Source organism: Dreissena polymorpha, chromosome 9 (genome assembly GCF_020536995.1).
Source record: "Dreissena polymorpha isolate Duluth1 chromosome 9, UMN_Dpol_1.0, whole genome shotgun sequence".
NCBI lineage: Eukaryota > Metazoa > Mollusca > Bivalvia > Myida > Dreissenidae > Dreissena > Dreissena polymorpha.
Genome location: NC_068363.1, coordinates 35,442,116 through 35,452,236, shown reverse-complemented (window position 1 = coordinate 35,452,236; position 10,121 = coordinate 35,442,116). Strand labels below are relative to the sequence as shown.

Genomic DNA, 10,121 nt, shown 5'->3' with positions numbered 1-10,121 from the left:
AACAGAGTTATGAACCTTTGTATCTTGAAAAATGCTTTTTGTGTGACCAGAGCCATATTTTGAAAGTGCTTTGGCGGATTTCATTGAAACTTGGTATGAGTGTCCAAAAGCATATTGGCGGGGGATATCAATTCAATGAATTTGCTTGTTTCATTTAAATGAGTAATTTTATTGTCAATATTTAATGTTGGGTCACTGTCCAGGGCAGTGGTGTGCCCAGGCATCCACATCATAGACCTTGAACTGCGTGCTCATACCGCTGGGGTGGTGGGACGTACACTTCTGCAGGTCTGAGGCACTCACATGGTGGCCATTCACGTACTCTATGTTGAACACGGCCTGCAGGAAGGAGGAAGAGAAATAATGTTGGTTTATTCTTTAGCAAGTGCTGTAAGACAAATTAAAACATTCTGTTGTAAACCTTTGGAGAACAAGCTAAAACACTCTCTTGGTTACCACAGAAGCTTATCCATTTTCTTGTCAAGCTTTGGAGGAGAGCTTAACCAACCTCTCGGCAAATTAAGGTCAAGCTAAACAATTTGATTTGAAACAATGGAAGGCCCAAGAATGATTAGGTAAAATATTTCATTGACAAGCAATGGAGAAAAAGCTATTGGCAACCGCTGACGAACAAGCTAAACAATTTCCATGTTAGAGCAATTTAAACAATTCTTTTTGTAACCAATTCATGACAAGCTAATCTATTCTTTTGGCAACCAATTGAGAACAAGCAAAACCATTCTTTTGGCAACATATGGGGGACAAGGTTAAACATTTCCTGGACAATGGTAAGTATTACAGAGGCAACACATGTAGAATGAGGTAAAGCCTTTTCCTTGACATCAACTGGAGCACAAGGTAAAACAATTTATTGACAACAACTGAAGAACAAGATAAGCAATTCCTCGCCAACATTTGGATGACAGGGTAAAAGTATAATCTGGCCATTCAAGCGTTTAATCTTACTCTAGATTGATTGCAATTGGGGTGTATCATCGGAAACCCTCGTGGCTGCCAAGGTAATGTTTAACGGTGTTGTGCTATGGTTATCATGGGATGAAAAACGTTTCATTTACACTGGAGTGGTTGTCACAGGAACATTTTACCTTGTCCCCAAGTATATAGAATATAATAATTATTTTTTAACTTCTCAACATTGGTAACCGAATTCATGATTTTTAGCTCCACTGGCCAGAGGCCAGCAGGGCCTATGTCATGGTCCTGTGTTGTTCGTGCGTCCGTCCATCTCACAAATGTTCCTAGGGTGAACCTCTTTCAAATTTGTTCAAATTATGCCCCTGGGGTCAAATTTGACCTGCCCCGGGGGTCAATAAATTGAACATATGCTTATATGAAGCCTATTTTGTGCAAACTTTAAAAATCTTCTTGTCCATAACCATTTGGCCTAGTGCTACCACATTTGGTATGTAGTGACATTTAATAGTTCTCTACTTTGTTTGTTCAAATTAGGCCCCTAGGGTCAAATTTGACCCTGCCCTGGGGGTCACAAAAATGAACATATGCTTATATGAAGCCTATTTTGTGTAAACTTTAAAAATCTCTTGTCGATAACCATTGGGCCAAGGGCTACCAAATTCTGTATGTAGTGACATCTAATAGTTCTCCATTAGTTTGTTCAAATTATGCCCCTGGGGTTAAATTTGACCCTGCCATGGGGGTCATAAAAATTAACATATGCTTATATAAAGCCTATTTTGTGCAAACTTTAAAAATCTTCTTGTCCATAACCGTAGGGCCTAGGGCTACCAAATTTGGTATGTAGTGACATCCAATAGTCCTCTACCAAGTTGTTCAAATTAAGCCCCTGGGATCAAATTTGACCGTTCCCCAGTGGTCACAAAATGAACATGTTCTTATATTGGGCCTATTTTGTGCAAACTTTAAAAATCTTCTTGTCCATAACCTTCGGGCTTATTTCTACCAAATTTGGTATGTATTTAAAATCTTAAAGTTCTCTACCAAGTTTTTTCAAATTATGCCCCTGGGGTCAAGTTTGACTCTGCCCCGGGTGTCACAAAAATGAGCATATGCTTAAATAAGGCCTTTTTTGTGCAAACTTTAAAAATCTTTTTGTCCACAACCGTAGGGCCTAGGGCTACCAAATTTGGTATGTAGTGACATCTTATAGTTCTCTACCATGTTTGTTCAAATTATGCCCCTGTGGCCAAATTTATCCCTTGGAGGCTCTCATTAAAAAGTTGTTCAAGAAAATTTGATTCGTCAAAAAACATGGCCACAGGAAGTCGTTGAACTTTGCATGTTTATGCGTTTTTGCTATTTATTCATTATGGGATGAATAAAGTATTATCTTCTCAAACTAAAAGTTTATCAAAATACACTTGGAATAACTTTTTAATTATAAGAGATAAATGCATACATGTCGAGCGTAAAAGGTAGACCAACATATTAACTATCCATAGATGTTAACCCTTTATACCCCCGTCACACTGGACTGGCGTCCTTACTGCGTCCTTACGGCGACCCAGGTTGCAGTGAGGGCGCCATAGACGCCAGAGGGACGCAAGAGGACGCAGTGAGGTCGCCGAAAATTTGCTCAGGACGCGAGTCCACGGCGACCACTTTGAACATGTTCAAAGTATTCGCCGAAGTCCGGCATTTTAAGGCGTTCTGTTAAAGACGGCGTAGTGACGCCGTAGAGACGCGGTAGTCGAAGTAGGGACGTGGTAGGGTCGCTGTAAGGTCGCCATGGACGTCGTGTGGTCGCCGCTCAAATCCACAGAAAATGATCATTGACTGCAAGGAGACTGTACGGCGACCTTATTGCGACATTAGTACGTCCTTTGTGTCTATTGCGTCCTCAGAACGACTATGGTCGCAATAAGAACGCCAAGGACGCCGCTCAGACGCCGTATGGTCGGCTTTTGTTGCCGTAAGGACGCAGTACGAACGCGGTAAGGTCGCCAGGGACGTATTAAGGAAGCCGTGAGGACGCACAGAACGCCATAAACCAGGACGCTGGTGTGACGGAAAGGCGAAAAACAGCATTTTTACAGAAAAGTCATTGGCGTTCTTACTACGACAATCAGAAATTTCCAGAAACACAGTCTTAGGTCGCCGTAAGGACGCCAGTCCGGTGTGACGGGGTTATTACCAAATGGCACATTTTGGACTGCCCCAAATTGAAAGAGATTGCAGACGAGAAATAATGTTGTAAAGGACTATTTAGGTGATCTACGTCATTAGGTTTTTTCACAGGAGTTTGAAATTTTATCAATATAGCTAATTTAATGGCTAAATAAAAAAAAATACCCCTATATAGTATAAAGACTTTACTATATAGGGGTATTTTTTATTATTTAGCCATTAGATTAGCTATATTGATAAAATTTCAAACTCCTGTGGTTTTTTACATATGTCATGAACTATATAAGTAACAGAAACTTTGAAACCTATTAACACTTTTTGGAATTTTGGAAAAAGATTCATGATTCATGATTGTATGAAGGAACTTTCATTAATCTTGTAGAACATGCGTAGATTTGATCTTCAGCATCTAAAAATATGTGAAATAGAAAGAACGACAATATCTTTTGGAGAGATAAATGCACCTACGTTATAAGCAAAGGACCTGTGCGACAATTCCCGGGCTTTTAGTCTGTTTAGTTAACACCGTAGTAACGTTTTCCATATAAAAAATGCTCACCCTTCCAACTTTAATCGCCCAGTCGGACGAGGGATAGAAAGAGAAAGTCACATATGCTTGAGTACGTTTCAACCCATGCGCATTGCACGCTTTTTTCGCATAAAAAAACAGCGGAACGATACAGGGCCATCATGGCGCTCTTGTTTATTGACAAACAGTGGTTTACTAATATCCCCGTCATATCGGACTGGCGTTCTTACTGCGTTTTTTACGGCAGAGCAGGACGCTGTTGGAAGGACTAGTCTAATTTATAAGACGCGCAAAGAATTTAGAGATACTTTTTATATGGGCTAAATTCTTTGGAGCTCCAAATATTACCACTATAAAAAGTAGCTTAATATTTGAGAGCGTCAACAAGTTGGACTATTGGAAGGACAAGAACGCTATGAGATCGTCGTGAAAACGAATTAAGGCGGCGTCTAAACGCCACGGACACCAAGGATGGTGTCCTGACGTCAAATACTCTGGACATGTTTAAAGTAAACGCCAAGGTAAGCGATCTTGCGGCATCCTAACTAGAACGCTGAAAGAGGGCGCTACACGCAGTTGCAGGTGCAACAGCGCGGTACAAACGCCAAGAATACGAGAAGACTTAGGGCAATTGTATTAATAATCGCCATGGAAACTAAAACAGTTTGCTCTCAGACGCTCCAAGACACATTGGCTACACAGCTGAGTGTGAGTACGTCGTATGCGACCCTATCGCATTTCTGGTCGTAGTCAAAACTCTGAGATCGTAGCAGAGTCATAGAAGACCGGCAAAGAACGTAGTTTGGACGCCATGACGTCACCAATAATCGCCACGTGAATGCCGAGAGATCCCACGGTCGGCGTTTTTTTACACTGACTGCTTTGGTCGTAGTCAGAAGCCATCCGATCTGACGGTGCATATGGGAATTTGTATATTATCCACCAGTGTTTGTTAATGGATTGTGTGCCTGTGCCCTACCGTCATTACTAAGGAGAATGTTTTACAATACCATTTAGTGGTTTGCCAAAAAAAATAATTCCTTTCCCAAGTTATTGCCCTATACATATTTAACCCATTAATCAAATGTATTGTATATCGCCCGTTCCCCGATATATTCTAAATCGCCCGTTCCACGATATATGTTTGATCGCCCGTTCCCCGAAATATTTTATATCGTCCGTTGCCCGATATATTTTATATCGCCCGTTTCCCGATATATTTTATATCGCCAAACACAATCCTGCATCTGTTATTTTACCTTGCCCTCTGCGAGGAATGGCTTGTAAAGGTCGCACTCGCGGCCCCCGTCCACTGTGTGACACTCCTCATTGAGGGCCCAATCAAAGAACGTATGCAGCTGTGGGATCTGCTCAGCGTCGTTCTTCAAGCCGATGGAGAGATTGCGCTTGTGGGCCTCTGAAAATGCACACGATCACGTGGGTTGTCATGTACCCGCTCTTGAAAAACGGGACTTTATGCTTGGGCGTTAAGTGTCGTTCCAGATTTCACTCAAATGAAGTATTCCATAAAAGCGGAAAATGTTGTCAATCAAATATCCATGGTATTTTGTTGTTGAAAGGAAGTCACTTCTGTGCGAAAATTCAGTTTAGTCGGAAAGTGTCAGATAATCCTCCCTGATTAGACTCTGTGGACTGCACAGAATAATCTGGGACGACACTTTACGCCCATGCATAAAGAATCGTGTTTCAAGAACGACGCTCAAACATTATATGAAGAAAATGAAACTGTCCCTAACTACGTGCATGCGCCGATACTTTACATTATGATCGCCGAGAGACTAATTGGGTGTGCGAATCAAAAGGTGCATATGTCGCAAGGTGGTGAACAGTGTGCAGCCAGTCCGCTATTCGAACCCGGGACCTCCCGCTTACAAGGCGAGTGCTCTACCGAGTAAGATAAGCGGGACGATTAAACACAGCTAATCACAAACCCCGCTTAAGTTCGGTACCGTGACACGTGGCGTTGTAATTGGTATAGTAATTTCGTGAAACTGAAATACGAATATGAGGACGCATTGTTTCGATAAAGGGCAGTGTTGTCATAAACGACCAGCGTAATTAACAAACTTTAGCTTCTGTGTATATAAGAAACAACATAAGATTTGATCTTTCCTAAACGCAAAATATCCATGTTAAAATGATGTTACCTGAAGCGAGCCACTTGTTGTAGTTGAGCTGATCGCTGCTCGTGAAGCCAAAGTTCGCGTTCCCGTGCTCGTGACCGTCCACGTTGTCAGGTTCGATGCCGTCACAGGCCTTGCTCTTCGCCAGGTCCATCCGCGCCGACATGATGCGACGCACGTTACTCGATCTGTTACAAATTGAATTCATTAAGGCCGTGCTCTGTGAAAAAGTGGTTTAATGCATGTGCGTAAAGTGTCGTCCCAGATTAGTCTGTGATGTCCGAACTTGATTTTACTTGTATAGGTCCCTGTTTTTACTAAGAAGATGAGACTTTCTTGAAACGAAAAATATCATAAAAGCGGAAAGTGTCGTCACATATTAGTTTATGCAGACTGCACAGGCTAATCTGGGACGACACTTTACGCACATGCATTCAACCCTTGTTCACAGAGCACAAGTTTCTTTTGAGAGATTCGCCATGAAGTTGCCCACAATATGCTTACCATTTTTAGAATACCGTATACGGACTAACATGCGCTCGTTGCGTGTATTATATAAATTTGGAATGAAAACAACGCGTAAAAATATTATGATGACAATTTAACTCCAAGTATTTAGTCTATAAAGAAATTATCCTGAATTTTCATTTTTATGCTCCCCAAACTTTTTTTGGGCGGAGCATATAGTCGCCGCTTCGTCTGTCCGTGCGTGTGTCCGTTCGTCCGTGCACAATTTTGTCCGGGCTATTTCTCAGCAATTAATGACCGGAATTCAATTAAACTTTATGGGAAGCTTCACTACCAAGAGGAGATGTGCATATTATCAACCGGTTCTGGTCGGATGGTTGTTCACAGAGTTATGGCCCTTTGAAATTTTTCATTAACTGTACATATAGTGCAATTTTTGTCCGGGCTATTTCTCAGCAACTTATGACCGAAATTCAATGAACCTTTATGGGAAGCTTCACTACCAAGAGGACATGTGCATAATATCAGCGGGTTATAGTCAGATGATTATTTACCGAATTATGACCCTTTGAAATTTTCCATTAACTGTACATATAGTGCAATTCTTGTCCGGGCTATTTCTCAGCACCTAATGACCGGAATTCAATGAAACTTTATGGGAAGCTTCACTACTAAGAGGAGATGTGCATATTATCAGCCAGTTCTGGTCGGATGATTTTTTCAATTTTCACCGACTTATGGCCCTTTGAAATTTTCCATTAACTGTACATATAGTGCAATTCTTGTCCGGGCTATTTCTCAGCACCTACTGACTGGAATTCAATGAAGCTTAATGATAGGCTTAACTACCTTGAGGAGATGCGCATGTTATTTGTGGGTTCTGGTTAGATGATTTATTTAGAGAGTTATGGTCCTTTGAAATTTTTAAGTTGCTAAACCATCCATCGTATTATTTTGTCCAAAGTTATGCCCCTCAAGACGTTTCCTTTTATCTGAATATATAGTGCAATATTGTGACAAAAAACCTTTGGGGAGCAACATCCGTCTCCGACGGTTTCTTGTCTTGAATTAGCGCCCCGACCTAACATCGTTAGCAAAAGAGTTTTTCCGGATCCGCGGGTAATTGTTCGACCCGCGAATCCGACTCGATTTCAGATCTCCGCTTCTGAAGTTTCGTTAGAAGATTCGATCCAAATAAGATTATGGATTTCCTCATACCGTATGTCGATCCACTTCTCGTCCCATCCGTCCATCTTGTTCCCGAGGTCGCTGGCGTGGAACTGACCAGCGTCCGGCCGGTTGTGGTCGTAGGAGCCGGCCGAGAAGTAGCAGATCACTTTACCGCCATTACTATCGTATAAACATACATACTTTTCATGCTTTAATGAATTATAAACATCAGTGCGTTTAGCAAGTTGAAACCTTATGGCTCACATATTGAAACTAGGCCATTATTGTTCAGCTAAAAGTTATATTACTTCATACATATTATAACTTGAGCCACTAGAATTTATGCTAAAAATTTGCTCGATTCTTCGAGTCAAGATTTTCATGCAATGTGGTCTTTGTTGAAATTAAAATGAAAATATAAATCTTCATTTCTTCAAATTATTGACTATAACTATTTCTGTGTAATATGGAAGCGTCCTAGTGACAAGTGTCAATTAAAACATACCAATTAAAAATACAAAACATTAAATAATCCCTTAATTACGACTCCCTATCTCGCAATGGCAATGAACATCTCGTAATTAACCATTTGATGTCGTTTTTTATGACATTTCATTTAAAAAATAAATAAATCATAAGTGGGGAATACAAGTCCCTCCTCCGTTTGTTTGTTCTGTAAGTCCGTCAGTCCGTCCGTCCGTAAAACTGTACATCGCTATATTTCTCATAAAGTACTGAAGATTCATATATGAAACTGAGTGTACTTGTGGAGGGCAATGTGATTATTTTTAACGACCCATTTTCACTACAGGGTAAAGGTATTGTCACTGTTAGTAACAATTAGGAAATACTTTCTATTGATATAGTTAAACAAGAAATAATGATTACAAGACTATTGCCAAGCATTAAAAGTACCATACCTACGCAGGATCCACCATTTTCAGCAATATTTCTAGTCTAATTTGTTGCCATAGAAACCATAATTCTTGACGCAGGAACAAAATAAAATGACGTGCATAACCTCCATATTGCCATGAAAGAAAATGAAGTTATCGCAGGATCCAGAAAATTATGACAGACTGACAGACACACAGAGCGCAAACCATAGTCCCTCTCCGGTTTCACCGGTAGGGGACTAATTAAATATGGTGTTGACAAACTTGGCTATTTATCATACTTTTGTTTGTCATTCTCTTCTGTCCATTCTTCCGTCTGTCGTTCTGTCGGTCGGTCTGTCATAAAAAAATGAAAACTTACACAAACATATACACGTTAAGCGTTATGACCCTAAATAATTTTTGCACGGCGTCCGGTCACACTTACTACTTCAATTACTTGATAATTACATGTTTCACCTAGTGAGTTTTGAAAACAAATCTTCATAGTGCAATGTGTGCAATGGGGAGTTATTTCATACTTACACGTTTACAATTAAAGGATCTGGAAGTCTGTTATAATGCACAATATTTCATTACAATGGGGTTTTTACCGTTAATTACTTGCAATACATTCAAAGCATTGAAGTCGTTATGACGACTTAAAAAGTAACAATTATGAGAAAAAAGGACGCAATTACGGGATACAAAGTAGTGATTACGACATAAAAAATCTCAATTACGAGACAGAAAGCCGTAATATTTAACGACGTAAAAAGTCGCAATTATGAGATAGTATGCCGATAAATATTAGATAATATGTCGTAAATACGAGGTTATTTCTTTTTTGTTTTTCAATTTTCGCCAGGGTACTTCCATAGTGTCATTTACGTCCGCTCAACCCTTTCCAATTATCGTTTATACTGAATGCACACATCATATTCGTATTTGAAAGCAAAGAGTAGTCACGGCTTACGCATGGATCGCGTTGATGTCACGCGTTGTGACCACAGGTGGTTAGCGTGTGGCTATGATATTAATTAACGAAAACATCATTTTGAATGATAAATAATCATATTATAACGAAAAATAAATTTTATGAAAAAAAATTCACTATCAAATATATATATAAAAAGGTCCATAGGCGGCGGGGTTATCTATCAGGTTCCCCTTGTGGCGGGTTTTCACCGCCCATTATGCCATTCAGTAAAATATGTTTTCTGTTCTTTATTTTTTTATGGCATTTTAAAATAAATGCCCCTTTTTCAATCAATCATTGTCTCAGTTATTTCCTTCGTGGCATACGAGTCCGTCCGATTTATGACCTTTTCTTTACCACTAGGACAATACATAAATAATATTTTATGCACACATATTTTTTTTTATGTGATTGTTCGCCTTCTAGTTTAATTATAGACCAGTTGAATGTTATTGTTTACATTCGGGATTTTGTGCGCATACGCACTCACTGGTTGGCAAAAACACTGGTTACCGTAACGTAAAACATGTATAAAGGGCTCTTGTTTAGTTAATAAATTGGTAATAAGACCGAAATAAACATTAAAACTCTTAAACTTTAGTGCAAATATATCATATTTAGTACCAAATAGATGTATATACACAAATAAAATTTCCTCGTCATAAAAATACGAAGTCACGATTTCGACATTGTTAAATCACGCGTAACGAGACTGCCGAGATAACGCGAGATTAAGGGTTCGGGGGGGGGGGGGGGGGGGGGGTTCTGCCAGTATTCGCTCTACAGTATACACACCTGACCTATATTGACTTTATAAATAAAATAAAAGC

At 39.9% G+C, this 10,121-nt stretch overlaps 1 protein-coding gene across 1 annotated transcript; it reads right to left on the bottom strand.

The window, feature by feature from the left end:
* Window positions 1-158: 158 nt before the first annotated feature.
* On the bottom strand, window positions 159-9,320 carry LOC127844976 (uncharacterized). Its single transcript, XM_052375577.1, has 5 exons — window positions 9,289-9,320; window positions 7,486-7,617; window positions 5,824-5,987; window positions 4,915-5,072; window positions 159-339 (listed from the first exon to the last, which is right to left on the bottom strand). The coding sequence occupies exons 2-5, from the start codon at window positions 7,518-7,520 to the stop codon at window positions 193-195; spliced, it is 504 nt and encodes a 167-aa protein (XP_052231537.1). The 5' UTR covers window positions 7,521-7,617; window positions 9,289-9,320; the 3' UTR covers window positions 159-192.
* Between the last annotated feature and the right edge of the window lie 801 nt (window positions 9,321-10,121).

What these genes read in the sequence shown, in the direction of transcription:
- LOC127844976 (XM_052375577.1), bottom strand. Translation starts at nt 7,520, where the DNA reads ATGGACGGATGGGACGAGAAGTGGATCGACATACG. An exon ending in GAGAAGTGGATCGACATACG is followed by an intron (nt 5,988 to 7,485) that starts GTATGAGGAAAT and finishes AATTTGTAACAG; the next exon opens with ATCGAGTAACGTGCGTCGCA. An exon ending in CATTCCTCGCAGAGGGCAAG is followed by an intron (nt 340 to 4,914) that starts GTAAAATAACAG and finishes TCCTTCCTGCAG; the next exon opens with GCCGTGTTCAACATAGAGTA.